Source organism: Schistocerca americana, chromosome 2 (genome assembly GCF_021461395.2).
Source record: "Schistocerca americana isolate TAMUIC-IGC-003095 chromosome 2, iqSchAmer2.1, whole genome shotgun sequence".
Taxonomy (NCBI): domain Eukaryota; kingdom Metazoa; phylum Arthropoda; class Insecta; order Orthoptera; family Acrididae; genus Schistocerca; species Schistocerca americana.
This window is the reverse complement of record NC_060120.1, coordinates 885,360,920-885,381,277: the sequence shown is the minus strand read 5'-3', so window position 1 is coordinate 885,381,277 and position 20,358 is coordinate 885,360,920. Positions and strand designations below refer to the sequence as shown.

General features: G+C 44.5%; 1 protein-coding gene across 1 annotated transcript in view; it reads left to right on the top strand.

The window, feature by feature from the left end:
• Window positions 1–20,358, top strand: part of LOC124594523 (Down syndrome cell adhesion molecule-like protein Dscam2) — a 322,560-nt gene that overhangs the window by 205,540 nt on the left and 96,662 nt on the right. Inside the window, exon 2 of the mRNA XM_047132897.1 lies at window positions 18,851–19,018. Coding sequence (XP_046988853.1) covers window positions 18,851–19,018 — 168 coding nt within the window. The remainder of the gene's footprint in view (window positions 1–18,850; window positions 19,019–20,358) is intronic.

The window sequence follows — 20,358 nt, the reverse complement described above, 5'->3', positions numbered from 1 at the left end:
CATCCTGCAAAGTCCCAAATAATAGCAGTTAAATGCCCTTATTGTATCTCTATAACTTCTATCATTGTACACATCGGGACCTGTTCCCAATTGTACACTACTTGCCATTAAAATTGCTACACCACGAAGATGACGTGCTACAGACGCTAAATTTAAACGACAGGAAGAAGATGCTGTGATATGCTAATGATTATCTCTTCAGAGCATTCACACAAGGTTGGCGCCGGTGGCGACACCTACAACGTGCTGACAAGAGGAAAGTTTCCAACCGATCTCTCATACGCAAACAGCCGTTGACCGGCGTTGCCTGGTGAAACGTGATGCCTCGTGTAAGGAGGAGAAATGCATACCATCACGTTTCCAATTTTGATAATGGTCGGATTGTAGCCTATCGCGATTGCGGTTTATCGTATCGCGACATTGCTGCTCGCGTTGGTCGAGATCCAATGACTGTTAGCAGAATATGGAATCGGTGGGTTCAGGAGGGTAATACGGAACGCCGTGCTGGATCCCAACGGCCTCGTATCACTATCAGTCGAGATGACAGGCAACTTATCCGCAAGGCTGTAACGGATCGTGCAGCCACATCTCGATCCCTGAGTCAACAGATGGGGACGTTTGCAAGACAACAACCATCCGCACGAACAGTTGGACGACGTTTGCAGCAGCATGGACTATCAGCTCGGAGACCATAGCTGCTATTATCCTTGACGCTTCATCACAGGCAGGAGCGCCTGCGATGGCGTACTCAACGACGAACCTAGGTGCACTTATGGCAATACGTCATTTTTTCGGATGAATCCAGGTTCTGTTTACAGCATCATGATGGTAGCATCCGTGTTTGGCGACACCACGGTGAACGAACATTGGAAGCGTGTATTCGTCGTCGCCATACTGACGGTGTGATGGTATGGGGTGCCATTGGTTACACGTCACGGTCTCCTCTTGTTCGCATTGGCGGCACTTTCAACAGTGGACGCTACATTTCAGATGTGTTACGACCCGTGGCTCTACCCTTCATTCGATCCCTGCGAAACCCTACATTTCAGCAGGATAATGCATGACTGCATGTTGCAGGTCCTGTAAGGGCCTTTCTTGATACAGAAAATGTTCGACTGCTGCCCTGGCCAGCACATTCTCCAGATCTCTCACCAATTCAAAACGTCTGGTCAATGGTGGCCGAGCAACTGGCTCGTCACAATACGCCAGTCACTAATCTTGATGAATTGTGGTATGATGTTGACGCTGCATGGGCAACTGTACCTGCACACGCCATCCAAGCTCTGTTTGACTCAATACCCAGGCGTATCAAGGCTGTTATTACGGCCAGAGGTTGTTGTTCTGGGTACTGATTTCTCAGGATCTATGCACCCAAATTGCGTGAAAATGTAATCACATGTCAGTTCTAGTATAATATATTTGTCCAAGGAATACCGTTTATCATCTGCATTTATTCTTGGTGTAGTAGTTTTAATGGCCAGTAGTGTAATTTATTTCCAATTTCCATCGACTCACATTATTCTCCTTCAGTTCTGTTTCTCTGGTATTAGCACCAAATAACTCTACAATACTAATTACTTCGTCTCCATTCCTATCTTCTGTTGTGGCTGCTTCTCGTAGTCCTTTAACTACGACAGTATCCTCCCAATTAATTCCTTCTCAACAAGATGCTGTTATTTTACTGCCTTCGTTTGATCTGTGCGATCCTATTTCCTTGGGTTTTTTTTCCTGTCGTGCAAAATGTTTATTTCTTTCGACAGTACGTTATCCTCTTGGAATCGAGTCTTCTTAGTTCCAGTATTAAATTACTATAAGATGCTAATTACGTTGTCTTTTAACTCGTCTTCGGTTATGACTACTTCATTTTGTTTCGGTAGTCCGTTTTTTGTGAAATCCTCCCAGCTAATTCTTGTCCACCCTGATGTTTGCAATATCTCGATGTCTTTCGGTCTCTGAGGCTCTGTTGCTTCATGTTTCACCTCTCGTGCCAATGTGTTCATTTCTCTCGTTACGCTGCTGGTGCTTGCTTGGGTAGGTGCGTTGTTCTCCTTGACTTGGGCGCTCTCTCGTCAATTCGAAGGTTTATCGCGGTTTGGTCGCCTTATCTCCACCTCCTCTTTCGACCCTTCCTGCCTATGTTCGACTTGTCGATACGGATTTCGTTGCTGGAAATTTGTCGGCCTGTTTGTCCTCCAATACCCATTGCGGTTACCTTTATTCCTCCTGTAGCAATTATTACCAATCCTGGTTGGATAACCATTCCCATTTCTTGTTCCGTATCTGTACCCATTTATGTGTAGGAATCGACTGTCATTTCTCAGCGCAAAGTTACTACGCGGTTCGAAATAACTGACATTCCTTCGTGCAGTCTCTGGCGCATTTCGCGGTCTTTCATTCACGTTTTCACGTTGATTTAGCTTTTTCCTTCTCACATCTACCGAGAATATGAATTCTAGTTCTCTCAAAATTCCTTTGAATGCTTCCACGTCATTGCTTCCACGCCCAACAAGTGACTTTAGGTATTTTAGTGGCAGTTTCATGGTTCATAATTTAATCAATTCTCCATCGCTGTATCGAATATCCAAACATTGATTTTTCTTTGCCATTACTTCGAAAACTGTTACAGAGCTCCTCTCTCCAGAATTATCGAAGTATGGATATTGTAGTAGTTCGTACTTCACTCTATTTTGCGCTTCACTCGATAGTAGCGTGAGAGAACCTTATCTCTGAAATCTTCATATGATCGACATGTAGCTGCTACGTTCAGCATCGTTTCTGCTACACTACTTGCCCAAATAAAGTCTACTTTGTGTGCTAATGTTCAGTGTTCTGGTAGTCCTACTCTGAACTGATCAATGAAGGTTCGTGGATGCAGTAAGTCTCTTTCACGGAAATGCTGAAAGTTCCGCACAGTGAGGAAATTACCGTTGCCGTACCTCGTCATGGCAACGTACGAAATTCGAGAGTCCTTGCTACTTCTGTTCCCTATCATTTCACGTGTCAGTCTTTCATGTTGTGGTAAATCCACTGGATATTGCCCACTGTGAGTTTCGAGTAGTCTAGCATGATATCGTTGTAATGAAACGCAATGCCTTTCTTCCACCGGCTCTGGGTAAGTAGCGGTAAGGATTACGCTTTAAACTTCGCACCCTATCATTTCCCTGTCACGTATTGGCTCGGTATCTTTCCTGGCTAATCTTGCAACTTCATCATGTGGTCCGCCTGAGATTGGAGTTGTATTTGCCTGATATCTTTTTTCATTCCTTGTGAAACTTCTTGTCTTTCTGGTAGCGCTATTCACTCGGAAGTTGTTACAGATTGAGAGCTTGTATGATCTTGATCACTACGCTCTTGTATAGTTCGCAACCGTTCTTCTCTGAGTTTTTCGAACTGATTCTTCCATTTCGCTTCTATTCACACGATGCGAGTATCGTACCTCTTGAGAACCGCTTTCGTGATGCGTCTTTACAACAAACTTTCTTCAGTTATTTGTCCTGCTGTGCCCGCTTCTTGGCGTGTAACTGCATTAACCTGTTTGGTTATCTTTGCAGTTTCTCCACACGTCCACTTGGACATAGTCAATATCTGTTATCAGTTGCGTGTAAGCTACTATTAAATTTGTGATGAGATCTCGGTATTCTATTGCCTCTTCCTCTATATGACTTAACTGTTGTTTGATCTCATGCAGTTGATTCGCTGTTCCCACACTCTGCTCACGCATGTGTTGTTTTATCTCTCTGTTTTGTATCGTTATGGTGCACATTAATTGCTTGAGAATTTCCGACGAATTAATGTGTACTACTACCTCTTCATCCAACGCTCATTGTTCTGCATTTACATTCTTATGTCGTTCAGCAACTAACTGCAGTGAACCGTGTGGTGACCCATTTCGACTTGTTCCGCCTTTACTCAGTTGTGAGGGAGACCTTATTACATGTACTATGGTTTCTACGTATTCAAGACATTCCCCATATTCCTGCACTTTTGCGTTATGCTGTTCGCCGTTTACGGCGACTTGTTGCTCAGTATTAAAGTGCTGCTGCAAACCCCCGACCCATTTCTTGCGGCATTGTGTCGGCTGTTGTTCTGTCCTGAGGGTCAAATACGTTATCTTGCTACGTGTCAAGCTCAGCTCGGTCAAGGTCTCGATTCTCCAGTCCCCTACTTCGCGTAATCATGCGATCATGCAATCTTAATCGCTTCATGAAATTATTACCTTCACCCTTTCTCTATTGTTCCTAGTTCCCTTTAACGATAACAAGACTGTACGGTCATCAGTTAACCAGTTGATACAGAACCGACTTATCAGTGCTGTGTCAACAATCTGTGTGCTTGCATGAAAAAATTTAAAGGTAACAATGGCGTTACAGGTATAATATGGGGAAACTGTGTACGTCTCTCAGTGCGTTGTACGTCCCTGTCTCCCTATTAACTTGTCAGTAGCCACTAATATTTACCATTGGCTGATATAATACAAAAACTTATTACAAAAGGTTTTTAAGGGAATTTTTTGTCCTTGTAATTACATGTGATTGACCACCTTACCATGGTATTTTAACAACCTGGCAGGGTCGTCTTTATCTAACATGTGTGAGACTGGTTCTGATCTGTCTTCCTACCACAGTTGCGCAAGAATGCTGTGTGAGTGTTTTAGGAATCTGGTGTTGAACCTACGCCTGCAAGTTAGGAAGATACCATCTCACTTATGTTGAGTTCAGAAGAGTCCAGCAGTACAGATAGTGATGTAATCAGACAACGATCTCAATATCGTTTCCACTACATTCCCTGTAAAGTAAACGTTTTCGCTAAGAGAAATTAGTATATGGGTTCAGGCATAACTATATTTTAGCATAAAGGAAAAACTTAGATTTTCATTATTAAGGTCTATTTTCAATCTAAGTATGACTTCATGACACAGAAATATTAGCAAAATTATGTACAGGATGGTAAAATATTGATATTGGCTGTTCACAACTTTGAAGCGAAATTCTTATCTATTATAAGGTTCTTTAATGGTAAGATGGTTGATGACCATGTATAAAGTTCGATAAAAAGTGAAACACATTAAATGCAATTGGGGTCAGAGACATCAATTACGCTAAAATGCACAATGAAAATACCCAAAATTAAATGGGGGTCGGTAAAGCGCAACCAGAAAGAAGAACACAGTTAAAAAAATTCCATAACTTAAGAGTATGAACCACTCTGATCAATTCTTACCTTAAATCGGATATCTCGCCTCTCTGGTTCAATTAAGCCTGACAATAACTACAGGTCATAGTTGAATGTACAAAAATTAGGAGAGGTGGAGACAACCGAAGGTCTGAGTGTCAATTGAACATTTTTTGCTGGCGTGGCGTGAGCGCACATGTTTACTTTTGGTTGGCACAGGCATTGGCTGCTGTTGGTGCGAGTTGTGAATCTGGGAAACTATCCTAAATCTCTCTTGACTGTTAAACACCAGTCGGATACATGTCCTACGTCTTTGGTGAAGCCGAGACTTCTAGTTATTCCCTAGCTAACTGGCGTGGAACACACTATTTGGCTGGAATAGCACATATCGTTGCCCTCAAATCGTTCACAAACATTAACTGTCAGTGCTCGGTTTGATTCTCCGTACTAGGAGACTTTGCAGTTTATCTCCTTACTAGTTAATACGAGCCTGTGAAGAAGCGTCCACATAATGACTCTCGCAATCGTCTGAGCATGGCCTTACTCAAACACTCGACGATTGCTGTAAAAGAAGAAGTGAATTACTCTATCTGCAATTTGCCTATATAAAAGCTGGAGGTCATCCATATACTTTCTTGCCAATCACAGTAGTCATATTTGTTATAACACCACCCGCCAGAGTTTTGTAGCCTATCACAGGCGTCCTTTCTTTAGTGGGGCTGAGACTGATTTCTGCTATGTAATTCTGAGATAAGCAGTATTTTTCTTTCATGCGAGTTTCAGCACAAGTGGCTACAGTGAGTCAACAGTGTTTTGATGTGGGTTTCTCTTTACATTTATCTGACATCTCCCGCCATGTTCCTGCAGAAAGCCTTCCCAAAGTGTCATCGCTAAAAGCTGGGATCAGGGCAGCTTTTGCTGGCAAAGTAGACAGTGGCTTTGGCATCTTATTGTGTCCGCTAGGTGTCCTGGTGTGAAAGTTTCAGTGGAACACAGGACAGACATTCCATCGTAAAAATTCTCCTTCCCTCAGGACTGCGTCTCGTAGCTCGGGTCTGGGAAATTACTTGCATGCAATTACTAGTGTGAGTGTTAGTGATTTATATTCACGAAATGTCAGTCTGTTTATTCGCTTTGCGTATCAATAAAATTTGTAGAATTATATTTAAAACGTGTTATTTGTTTGACACCTTACAGTATCATTGATATCCTTTTACCTTGGCTTCCAATTCCAATCCTGAACCTTTCTTTTATTTCCATCATTGCTTCTTTAATGTACACGTTGAACAGTAGGGAGGTAAGAGCGCTTCATTCTTGGTTGTCCACTCTTATTATTCTCTCTTGGCTCTTGTACATATTGTATATTACCAGATTCTTCGTATATCTCTTCTATATGTACACCTGTTTCTTCTTCTATCACATCACACAAATCTTCCACCCCCTCCCCCTCCCGCCCACAGATGCCTTGAATGTCCTCTTTCCACCTACCCACTCCCCTCTCTGTATTTAAAAGTTTTAATGTCACTGAAGGTTGTTTTGACTTTCCTATATGCTGAGTCAGTCTTTCCGATCGCCATTTCTTTTTCGATTTCTTCATATTTTTCATGAAGCCATGTCGTCTTAGCTTTCCTGCACTTCCTGTTTATTTCATTGTTCACCGACTTTAATTTCTGTATTCCTGGATTTCCCTGAACATAATTGTACTTTCTTCTTTCAGTGATCAACTGTAGTAGGTTTTATGTTACTCATGGTTTCTTCATAGTTATCTTCTCTGTACCTACGTTTTTCTTTGCAACTTCTGTGCTTACCCTTTTTAGAGATGTCCATTCCCCTTCAACTGTACTGCCTACTGAGCTATTCTTTATTGCTGCATCTACAGCCTTAGAGAACTTCAAGCATATCTCGTCATTCCTTAGTACTTCCGTATCCCATTTCTTTGTGTATTGATTCTTCTTGACTAATCTCTTAAAATTCAGAATGCTATTCATCACTACTGCATTGTCATCTGGGTCTATATGTGCTCCTGGGTAAGCCTTACAGTCCAGTACTCGGTTTCGGAATCTTTGTCTGACCATAGTGTACTCTACTGAAATCCTCCCATATCACCCCGTCTGTTCCTATAATACCTCATCCTCTTGTGGTTCTTGAACAGACTAATCGGTATTATGAGCAGAAAATTTTTACAGAGCTCAATTAGTCCCTATACTCTCTTATTTCTTGCCCCAAGCTCATATTTTCTTGTAATTTTTTCTTCAACACCTTCCGCTACAATTGCTATGCAGTCCGCCATGACTATTAGATTTTCATCTACATTTATGTACAGTATTACTCTTTCAATATCATCAAACGCTTCCTCTGTTTCTTCATCTTCAATCTGCGACGTCAGCACGTATACCAGAAATATCGTTGTCAGTGTTGGTTTGCTGTCGATTCTGATAAGAACAAACCTACCACTGAACTGTTCATGGTAGCACACTCTCTGCCCTACGTTCCTATACATAACGAATCCCACTCCTGCTATATCATTATCTGTTGCTGTTGGTATTACACTATACTTATCTGGCCAGAAATCCTTGTCTTCTTTTCATTTCACTTCAATGACCCCTTCTATATCTAGATTGAGCCTTTGCATTTTCCTTAGCTGATTTTAAGACTTCCCTACTACCTTCAAGCTTCTGAGATTCCACGCCCCAACTAATAGAACTTTATCCTTTCGTTGTCATTCAACGTTTTCCTCATGATCACTACTCCTTGGCAGCCTCTTTCCCGGAGTTTCTAATGGGGCCAATTCCGGAATCTTTTGCCATTGGAGAGATCATCATGACACTTTTTCAGTTGTTAGCCTCATGTCTAGTGGAAACACGTTGTGTGTCTTTAATGCAGTGGTTTTCATGGGAATCGGCATCTTCGTGCCGTTGATCATTGCTGATTTTTCCGCCGTTTTTGCAGATTCCCCGCCCCAGGGACAAGAGAGTTCCTTGAACCTCTCTCCACTCCTCTGCCTTCTTTGACAAGGCCTTTGGCAGAAAGAAGGTGATTTCTTATGCCGGAATGATATAAGCGCAAGGAAATGGAACGAAAGGATGGCCCTGATATATGAACCGTAACTGTGAGCCTTACCAGGAATGAATAAATATGAGAGTAGCATTGGGGACAGATATGTAATTGAATGAAACAGGAGGAGGGCATTAGAGTTTTACATCCCGTCGACAACGAGGTAATTAGAGACGAAGTACAAGCCCGGATTAGGAAATCACTGGGAACTAGACTGGTCGTGCACTTTGGAAGAAACCATCCCGGCATTTGCACAAAGCGGTTTAGGGAAATCACCGAAAACATAAATCAGGGTGGCCCGATGCCGGTTTGAATGTTCGTGCTCCCTAATGCGAGTAGTGTGTGCTAACCACTGCGCCATCTCACTCAGTAATGAAACAGGAATTCAGAAACATTATGAGTTATTGACCGTTTTGTTGAATGTAGGTTGCCATCCGACCAAAAGAAGTAAATGAATTACGATACATCAGTGTCTGCGTTACTCCCAATTATGAAGCAATGTTCCTTTGGACATGAATGCATGCATGGCCATAGCAACAGGCATAGCGGTAATTACAGTCGCTATGAAACACATAAAATATACTCGCAGACGCAAATACGGACTGCCATCAGCTGTATAATGGAATGACGAAATTGAATATTTTTGCGATCGCCTTACCATTAGGCTGCTCGGTCACGACTCACAACCAGAGCTAAGCTTTCATATGTCGTCAGCTATATGTCTACAACCTGTACTCGAACATCCGCAACGTATACTCCTGCACAGGGGACATATTGTGCATTAAAATGACTTGGCCGGTGTCGGCAGATAACTACGATATTGCAGTGCCTGTGATATTCCGAATTACGATGCATCAGGCAAGCGATTTTCAAGTAAATGTCTTCCCTGCACGGAAATGTACATAATTAATGTACGAGTACAGGTTGTAGATACATGACTGACGACATATGGAGCTTTGGGTCTAGCCGTGAGTCGTGTTCGAATTGCATAATGGTAAGGCGACCACTCGAGATAAACGGGAAATCTTGGTCTGGGTCTGGCATATATTTTCACTGTCGTCATTCCATTATACAACTGATGTTAGTTCACTTCGCATCTGCGAATATATTTTTAAACGAATTCTCTCTCTTAGGAGGTATGAGTGCATTACTGTCGCATCCCTGAACAGCCCCACTATACCAGAATGAAGTAAGTGCGAACTGTGTAGCGAAATCGGGACGTCAACGACAATGGGTTAGTTATAAACTGCTGTCAACCTTTATATTGGAGATGAGAGGGAGAGAATCTCCTTGGTTTGAAGCAAATAAGTTTCCTGAAAATAGGTTACAGAATTTCAACAGGCAGAAAAGATTGGTTAGTTTCTATCAAGTTTATTCTCACACATACTTATGTGAGGTGTTGGACCATAAACCCCTTAGTAAGATTCAGTCTATTTATTCGCACTTGCTACTTAAAAGCTAATTGCTGGTACATATAAGAAACAAGTACAAAGCAATCACTTGTTCTTGGTTAGCACTGAAATCTCTCTAACTAATTGAGACAAAGACTGACAGCCTCCGTTCAACACTATTCCAATGAAACTCTTAAAATCCTACTTGACGTGCAGTTCCTGAGTGTCCACCGGAGTCTATCACGTCTTCTCGTAGCTGAAATCCTTATCAGCCGTATAGGCTGCTATGGGCCTACACGGCCCTGCTGGTGTCTCGCTGCGGAATCTCCAAACTGCCAGCACTGGCTCTGAATCTGCATCTGTATCTCTGCTTCTAGCTGTTCCGTTACCTGGCCTTTTATTTCGTTTCTCATGTACTTGGGTTCACACAATTTATTTCACATGACTCTTTCATTTCGAAGTGATCGGATTGCACAAGAATGTCTATGGATCCACACGACAATCTCGTTTCTAATTGGTCAGCTTTCGCAAGAATGCCTTCGGTTCCACACGACACATTCGTTTCTAGCTGCACACAACTTAATTTGGTTCCACACGAGTCTTTTCCGCACGTGACTGAAACTCTCTCTTGCTGTATTATCGCCCTTGTGTTTGCGTCTTCCATTGCGCAAGTTTGATCCATGCTGCCTCCTCTGGCAGGAAATCAAACACTAAGTTATTTGATCAACAGGCTATACTTGGCAACCTCCGCCGCTCATCTTGTCCTTACGTCCTGGTGGACTATTTCTTAATGTCAGCTGGCTGTTTGCCTATGGAGTCTGGACTCTTATTGTGGTCACAAAAGCAAGAATAAAAATTCAAATTTTCTATGGTGACAACATTACCTGAGTTCATGGAAATAAGTACATTAAACTACTTGGGTGAGCGGTGTGGCTTATAAATGAATGGAAATTACTATAGTGACAAAACTCCACATAGAGTCTAACTAATTTAATTACAAGGTCGTTCTGATTTTAATTACTACATCTATTTCGTAAATGTGATGGATAAGCATGCGAAAACCCCAACAACAAAGCCATGGCCAAAAGAGTGAGCGATTAATACCAAGTAGTATCAAAATGACTCTAGTCCGCTTCGGTAACTGCGCTGGGTCAACTCTTGGCCGAGTCGGAGAACCTCTACGCTCGGGGACTGGGTGTTGTGTTGTCCTTGCTGTCGTATCGTGGTAACTGACATTGCACTAGTAAGGTGGCTGAATTGACACTGTCCGAAAGAGAATAAAAGAAGTGCACCTATTTCCGTGTGAGTGTGACTCGCTCGCCACATTGCTGCGTAAGCATACCAAAGTTAGACGACACCGGGATAAGGTGAAGTGCAGTGAGCGATGGCCTGCTAAGTACACATCGCATCAGCTTATGCTGTCTCCAGCCTCCCTGTCTAGTGTCTCTAGAGACGACTCACTCCCTTCTGTCCCTGAAGACGTCGCCGCCCCTAATATTTATAAAAACCTTCGCTCTCCGCTTTTGCCCTCTCGATACCGCCAAAACTGTTGGTAATCCATTCTAAACCAACGACCCAAGATCTGCCAACGAGAGATCTCGTAGCAAAGCGCGCTCATTACGCTAACTGTCTGCTCCTTTTAGAGAAGTTGTGTGTGCCGAAGGATGGTAACCCATGGTTCCCTTGGTTTACGAACGTCAACCAATCGTAATCCAGTCTTAATTTCCTTCATATACAGGGGTTTTTAATGGCCGTCTTAGCGAGGCGTCGGCAAGTTTCTAAGCTCGTCCTCACGGTGGAGATTTGCTCTGGCCAAGTCACGAAACACCCGGAGTCGCACGCTCCTACTGCTTGCCACCCATATGCCCCCTCCGCCCCCCTACCCCTCTCGCCACCACAATACACTGGTGGTCAATAGCAGCTTGGAGACGCTCTATAGAAAATATCGCGTCCTAGCGGAAGTGTGGGGGTGGCTGGCGAACCACGCCAGCCAAGGCGCCGTCAGTTCGAGGAAACCTTAATCCCCACAAACAGAGAAACGGCTGGTCCACCTGAGGGATCGTGGCGAAATGTCTCACGGCCCACGTCTACACAATGGCTTGCAGGCGACCCCTTCCCCTGGTGCTGATCCGGCCTCCTGCCCTGTCTTAAAGGCACCTACTGGCCACCGCCCTGCTGTTCTGCTCTCTAACTACATAGAGATTCAGCAAGGTATATTAAAGGTAGGAATGGGTAATGTCAGCAAATCCCGCACATGCCCCTTGAGAATTTAGATCTAACTTACATAAACGCTACATTCTTGAGAACAAAATATGCCAACTATGTTACTGATTCTACATTGGCATAATCAGAATGAAGTGCGAGTCTGGCAGCACCTGACACGTTGGAAAATAAGGCACTTCGAAATGAATAAATCATTTACTGCATAACGTCCTTTTCAAGAGGTAGCAAGGGGAGGGGGGAAAAAATGGTTCAAATGGCTCTGAGCACTATGCGACTTAACTTCTGAGGTCACCAGTCGCCTAGAACTACTTAAACCTAACTAACCTAAGGACATCACACACATCCATGCCCGAGGTAGGATTCGAACCTTCGACCGTAGCGGTCGCTTGGTTCCAGACTGTAGCGCCTAGAACCGCACGGCCACTCCGGCTGGCGGTAGGAGGAAAAAAATCCGAATGTCAAACATCAAGTGACACTGACTCACAATTACAAGACACAATATGACGAAGGTCTCATGATGCAGTATAGACGAAAGGATGATTCCCTTTACAGTGCGACATGTTACATAACACAAAGAAATATTACGCAGTTTTCTGTGATTTTCTACATAATATGCTTTCCTTTGTTTAGACAGACTCTTCCGTTTTACTCGATTCTGTTTGTACATGCCATCTTATTGGACATTTGTGTTGTTACACTGTCATACGATAATCAATTCAGTCAAGCAACTCTTTTAGATATGTTTATCATTCATTATTTTATTCTGATTGTTCCAATTACTCTCGGCAGCTTTTTCCAGTACCTGACTCACTGTTTCTTTTTGTGATCACTACAGATCACGGGCACCTGGCTTCGGGAAGACCAATGATTCCAAACGTTAAAGTTATAACTTGCTTCTACTAGGACACAAATATTGTACGCTTCCGATTTCAGTATCCTTGGATCATCCCAGTTGGCCCTGATAAAGCTTCAGGAGTGCTCCCTAGTCGACCCACACAGTATACGTACAGTATTTTAGTTTTTCGTAGCTATATATTGTGGTCTTAGTAAGTGTACCCGAAGAAAACAGAATATTTTCATACTAGCATTCAAAAGCTGAGAAGTCTGTACTCAGAAATTTAGCTCGTCATCCCGTTCATCGTTAAAAGCAGTTTGTGCTGATGCAACATTCACTTATTGCATAATTTCTCAAGTTACCTATTCTGCGAGGTCACCAATTACAAGCACATTGTCATCGATGTGCAGATACTGATAATCGATTTTGTTTCTTCTATGATAGCAGTCCAAGCATTTGTATTTCTTTCCGACGGCTAGGAAATATTGTATCCACCATGGTGGTTACACTCTACTACGATTTATAACTTTTCGTAGGCGATGTCTACGGCTGTAAAATAGTTTGGAAAAAGGATATTTGTTCCGTCAGCTGCTGAATTATTATGCTTTTTTTCCACCGGTTTCGACTGCTACAACCCTTTTTCCTTCTTGAAGTTAACTGGAACAATAACAATCGGCACAGAATAAGTATAAAAAATGTACTGCTGATGGGATGAACTTGTATTTCTCATGTCAGGATTAATGTTGGTTACGAGGTCTTCAAGAACTCCTTCCGTCATAAATCGACAGAAGTGTGTCTCTTCTAACTCATTAAGTCCTAAAGGCTTCTAAGCATGTCCACTTCCATACTAAACCAAAAGCTTTGTGATAATCTATCAGAGTTACATGTATCATGATGTTCTCCTTAATTCTTCCAGGGATAAACTGATTAGGCTGGTTATGATAAGCAGTCAATGTATCACTGCCAAAATATGTTTTTTCCGACTGGTTAGTAAGAATTCAACCATTTGATGAGTCGGCTGATTACGTTTTTAGTCAGAAACCGTAAAGATGTGCAAGAATTATAGGAGAGATAGTTTTGAATAGTTTCCTTGTCTCTTTTCTTCAATAAAAGAAGGTCTCTGAACGGTTCGTTCAAAACATTGTTTCAGCTTCAGACTGACGTCTTTCCGTAGTTTGAGCATTCAGTTCCTTATATGGTTTATGTTGGACTAAACATAAGTAATAGGGTGTGTATAATAGGAAGTACACTGAGTGTACATACTTTTTATAAGAAAGATATGCGGGGTAAAGTGAAGTTGGTAAGTCTGCAGGCTTTTTTGGCAGTTGTCACTTAAGTTAAAATCTTCTGGGTTGGTAGGTCGCGTCATGTTTCTTCAAAGAAACGGCGTTTCGATCCCTCTGCTGGGAATTTCTTCGGGATGATATGGTGTCCGTTGTAGATTGAGCACTGTAAGAGACCAGTGTCGCCTTCTCTTATAAAGGGGAGTTTCCCCGCCGTTGTGCTGGAGAAGTGGAATCATTAGGTAAAAAACCATGGGTTATTATTGATGGACCATCATCGTTGGATAGTAAAAGAAGTTTACCCGGGCTAGTGTCAAAGAAGGGGATTAATGGTTAAAACCCCTGTGGCTACCATTGGTGGGGTGATATCATTCGTCAGAAATGTATATTCCCCGCACTTGCGCTGGAGAAGAGCTAGTAGAAAAAAATCCTCCTGCTGTTATAGGTGAGCCCACACCATTGGTTAGAAGCAAAATGGGCAGAGCACGAGAGGCGGAATGTTTATCCAAAATATTATCGTTCGCAGAGGTGGCTTCCAGGGCGTTGTTTGTATTGTTGGCACGCAGCGGCCACGTGTTCACTTCCTTGATGACAAGGAGCCATGATGCCGGAAGCCTCTAGCCGTCCTCTCTATTGAATTTACATGTGTTCTCAGAATTTTCAATCGGACATTTCTTATATAAATGTTGGTTTCCTTAGCCAGCAGAAGTACGTTATTGAAATCGCTGTCAAGGCTATAGTTCTCGTGATGTTCCGCAACCGCCGGTTTCCTTGCTTCCTTGCTTCAGCGGTGTGCGGATTTTGTGTTCCTTAATACGATCTTTAACAGTCCTTCTGGTTTCGCCTATATATATTTTGCCTCAGCCATATGTCATTTCATAGGCGCCAGCAGTGTGGAGGCAGTCAGGTGCACCCGTTTGCTCCGGAAAAGTCCTTTATTTTGTTTAGACTGGCCAGCGGCTTAGCCGCAGCGGTAACACCAGTTCCCGTCAGATCTCCGAAGTTCAGCGCTGTCAGGCTGGGCTAGCACTTGGATGGGTGACCATCCGGTTTGCCAAGCGCTGTTGGCAAGCGGGGTATACTCACCCCTTGTCAGGCAAACTGAGTGACTACTTTATTGAGAAGTAGCGACTCGGTCTCGCTCGGGAACTGACATATGGCCGGGAGAGCGGTGTGCTGATCACATGCCCCTCCATATCCCCAGCCAGTGACGCCTAAGGTCTGAGGATGACTCGGTGGCCAGTCGGTTCCTTTGGGCCTTCATGGCCTTTTCTGGAGGAGTATTTTAGTTTAGACTGAAGAAAGTTGTCTGAATACGATTTTACCTTAGACTTATGCTTATGCTATCAGTGAATTCGGAAACAAACGGCAACTTAACAGCGTGAGGAGGCGGTTCCCCGTCCTTCTTATTAGCCTAATTAATATTTCAAATAAAATCCCCGTTTAGGGACAAACTGTCATAGTCATTGGCATACATTGTCTCCAATAAGTAAAGCTTGTTACAGTACACTTTGCTTTCCAGTAACTTGTCTGAGGTACTTCTACAAAAATGCCTACAATGCGGGGATTTGTTCAGTTTTGAAATGAACTAATTACAAGGTAAATGCTACAGTGTAAAAGAAATGACAATTTCGTAAGACACTGTTGGCTGGGACATCCCATCGGGTGGGCTCAGTCACCTAGTGGAAACAATGTTCTTTCTCCGTACACATTGGCCCCTTTCTTTTCGGATATGTGAGAGGCATGTCGTATGTGTGTGTCCTCTGAGTCATTCGCGAGGGCATACTTGGATAAGACGTTCTCGGTTTTGAAGCCGCGTCATTTCGAACAAAATACTCGAACTTTCGATGACCATCTCCGCCATCGTCGTCAGGAGTTCATTGACTGCCGGGGATGCTAAAAAACGGACATAAAATACAGTTCGAAAATACAAAAGTGTTGGCCCATGCATCTACACTCCTGGAAATTGAAATAAGAACACCGTGAATTCATTGTCCCAGGAAGGGGAAACTTTATTGACACATTCCTGGGGTCAGATACATCACATGATCACACTGACAGAACCACAGGCACATAGACACAGGCAACAGAGCATGCACAATGTCGGCACTAGTACAGTGTATATCCACCTTTCGCAGCAATGCAGGCTGCTATTCTCCCATGGAGACGATCGTAGAGATGCTGGATGTAGTCCTGTGGAACGGCTTGCCATGCCATTTCCACCTGGCGCCTCAGTTGGACCAGCGTTCGTGCTGGACGTGCAGACCGCGTGAGACGACGCTTCATCCAGTCCCAAACATGCTCAATGGGGGACAGATCCGGAGATCTTGCTGGCCAGGGTAGTTGACTTACACCTTCTAGAGCACGTTGGGTGGCACGGGATACATGCGGACGTGCATTGTCCTGTTGGAACAGCAAGTTTCCTTGCCGGTCTAGGAATGGTAGAACGATGGGTTCGATGACGGTTTGGATGTACCGTGCACTATTCAGTGTCCCCTCGACGATCACCAGTGGTGTACGGCCAGTGTAGGAGATCGCTCCCCACACCATGATGCCGGGTGTTGGCCCTGTGTGCCTCGGTCGTATGCAGTCCTGATTGTGGCGCTCACCTGCACGGCGCCAAACACGCATACGACCATCATTGGCACCAAGGCAGAAGCGACTCTCATCGCTGAAGACGACACGTCTCCATTCGTCCCTCCTTTCACGCCTGTCGCGACACCACTGGAGGCGGGCTGCACGATGTTGGGGCGTGAGCGGAAGACGGCCTAACGGTGTGCGGGACCGTAGCCCAGCTTCATGGAGACGGTTGCGAATGGTCCTCGCCGATACCCCAGGAGCAACAGTGTCCCTAATTTGATTGGGAAGTGGCGGTGCGGTCCCCTACGGCACTGCGTAGGATCCTACGGTCTTAGCGTGCATCCGTGCGTCGCTGCGGTGCGGTCCCAGGTCGACGGGCACGTGCACCTTCCGCCGACCACTGGCGACAACATCGATGTACTGTGGAGACCTCACGCCCCACGTGTTGAGCAATTCGGCGGTACGTCCACCCGGCCTCCCGCATGCCCACTATACGCCCTCGCTCAAAGTCCGTCAACTGCACATACGGTTCACGTCCACGCTGTCGCGGCATGCTACCAGTGTTAAAGACTGCGATGGAGCTCCGTATGCCACGGCAAACTGGCTGACACTGACGGCGGCGGTGCACAAATGCTGCGCAGCTAGCGCCATTCGACGGCCAACACCGCGGTTCCTGGTGTGTCCGCTGTGCCGTGCGTGTGATCATTGCTTGTACAGCCCTCTCGCAGTGTCCGGAGCAAGTATGGTGGGTCTGACACACCGGTGTCAATGTGTTCTTTTTTCCATTTCCAGGAGTGTACATATTGGGACTCCCTTATAAAGGAAGCGGCCGAGATAAGTTTAACCGACAATAATTTCAACAGAGACCAGGGGTACACAGTCAGAAGGGCACGGTGGAGGGCGTCGGGCATCGAAAGAAGGCAAAGACAGATGTGCGACGCGGGAGCGGTAGTTTCAAACGTGGCGCCACCCGACGTCACCGGTGCTGCCACGGACAATAGCTCCGCTAGCTACCCGGGTCGACTTACGCGCGCGCGCCGCATTGGATCTATCTGAGCGGCTGCTGATGACGTCATCGTGCCTATACAAGCCCCGGCAGTCACTGAACTCCTGACGACGATGGCGGAGATGGTCCTTGAAAGCGCGAGGATTTTATTTGAATTGACGCGGCTTGAAAACCGAGAACGTTTTGTTCTTGTCGTATGTATATTTGTAGATGGTAGTCGAGTGTAATGGGTGAATGAGTAGTGTAGTGTTATCTTTGTGAAGGACGATGATGATGATGATGATGATGACGAAAGAAGAGAGAGGGTGCAAGCCAGTGCTGGCGCATCACATTCTCCTGTCGAATAGCACCAACAGCATTGCCAAGCTTAACGTTTCCATCCGACAGACGGATCACTTTCAACAGCGGCATAGGTCCTCACTTCATGGGGCACCTTGGAGAGGTTTGAAATTTAATCCAGGACATTAGCGTAACAACGGTGATCGGGCACCATACATCATCACCTCTCCTCTCCTTGCCGGCCAGTTACAGACAGTGAGTATTTCTCCCACCAGTACCACACCTTAATTACACAGTATACATGTGTAACGCAAAAAGTGTCAATTGACTCACAAGAACAGTAAAAGAATCCGCCAAATTTCGGTTAATGACAAATCACTGAAATCTTAATATTGATAATGTCAGGGGGAAAGGAAGCCGAAGACTAATTTACTGGCAGAACACTTAGAAAATGAAACAGGTCTTTTAAGAAGACTGCTTACACTATGTTTTCCCTCTTCTGGAGTACTATTGTGCGGTCTGGGATCCGCTTCAGATAGGATTGACGGAGGACATCTTAAAAGTGCAAAGAAGGGGCTGCCCATTTTGTATCACTGTGAAATCATACACGAAATCAGGTGGCAGTCATTAAAACCAAGAGGTTTTTCGCTGCAGCAGGACCTTCTCGTGAAATTTCAGTTACCAACTTTCTCTTCAGAGTGTGAAAATATTTTGTTGGCGCCCACTTACTTAGGGAGACATGATCATCATAATAAAACAAGAGAAATCGGAACTTGTAAAGGACGATTTATTTGTTAGTTTTTTTCCAGTACGCTATTCGAAAGAGGAATGGCAGAGAAGTAGCTTAAAGGTAGCTCGATGAACCTTGTGCCAGTCACTTAACTGTGAATTGCAGAGTATCAAATAGGTGTAGATAGATGTAGATGTGGATGCCAACCAGTTACAATCAGACTGTAGATGTAGCTCTCTCAGTCCAGACGCCGGCAGTGAGGTTTCTGACTGTGTGTGGTGCGGTGTATGCTTGCAGTGGTGCTGGACCAGCGGTACGAGGCGCAGGTGCACGACGAGTTCGCCATCTCCGGCAACACGGCGGTCCTACGCTGCCACGTGCCAGCCTTCGCCAGGGACTTCGTGTCCGTGAGCGGCTGGCTGAGGGGCGACCCGCCTCGCGACCTCACACCTGACGTCACAACAGGTACTGCGCCTCTCACTATTTTACAGCCTGCGAGTGAGCACGGACCGTGATCAGTCTCGCATCGACGAGTGGCGAGCCGTCGAGTAAGCCTTCGGTCTTATTAGATACGCACCAGCTCTAAGGATTGTTGTCAGTAATTGACATATAAATAACCATCCACGGACATAACTGCACCTGTTAATAATTTTCTAACATAATCAAGTTTTTTCGTATTTTATGAAATATACTCCTCTATGCGTTTGGGCTTAAACCATCATCGTAATCACATTAAAAGGACATTGATACACGGTTTCTCGTCAAAATTATTAACTACAAGTGTATCACGACTTAGTTTTGATAGTACGATATTGTGATATACAGATTGTTTCAAAAACATCTATTTATTTTGACATGACTAAATCTTCCAAAAAAAAAAAAAAAAATGGCTCTGAGCACTATGGGACTCAACTTCTGAGGTCATCAGTCCCCTAGAACTTAGAACTACTTAACTTACCTAAGGACATCACACACATCCACGCCAGAGGCAGGATTCGAACCTTCGACCGTAGCGGTCGCGCGGTTCCAGATTGTAGCGTCTAAATCTTCCACATGGAAAAAAACAAAAAGGGCTAGATGTCAACTTCCACATATGGCAAAGTTTTAGTTTTTAAACGAGCTCTCAGATTTTACGAGAGTATATCTTTTGCACGTATGCATACACAAACTTAGGGTACTGTTTTGAATAGCGTGTAGGGATAGACTTTTCATTTACATTTCACTAATATTCTACGTCTCCTTGTAATATATCGATTATTCCTTGCTGCTGTAGTGTTATCTTGAAACTGTGAGAAAGGAGGACAGGCGCTCTAAGGCGCGGAAGCAGAGACGACGCTGAGGGCAGACGAAACTAGTAGAGATATTGTTACATGAAGTGAACCGTAAAGGGAGAGCCTTACGAAATACAGACTCCCCCAGACGTGGTCCCAGGGTTAGTTACTCTTCAAGGAATTAACAAGTAACTTCATATGTCGTCTAGACGCTGTGGTAGGTTGCCACTGTAGAACTTTGTAACCAACAGGCACGTACTCGCGTATAAAGCCAGATTGATACGAGCTGCGAGAACGGCAACGTCAGCAGGCTCCCAAGGGTTAGAAAGAGAGCGAAAAGGCCAGCCGGCCGCGGTGGTCTCGCGGTTCTAGGCGCGCAGTCCGGAACCGCGCGACTGCTACGGTCGCAGGTTCGAATCCTGCCTCGGGCATGGATGTGTGTGATGACCTTAGGTTAGTTAGGTTTAAGTAGTTCTAAGTTCAAGGGACTGATGACCACAGCTGTTAAGTCCCAGAGTGCTCAGAGCCATTTTC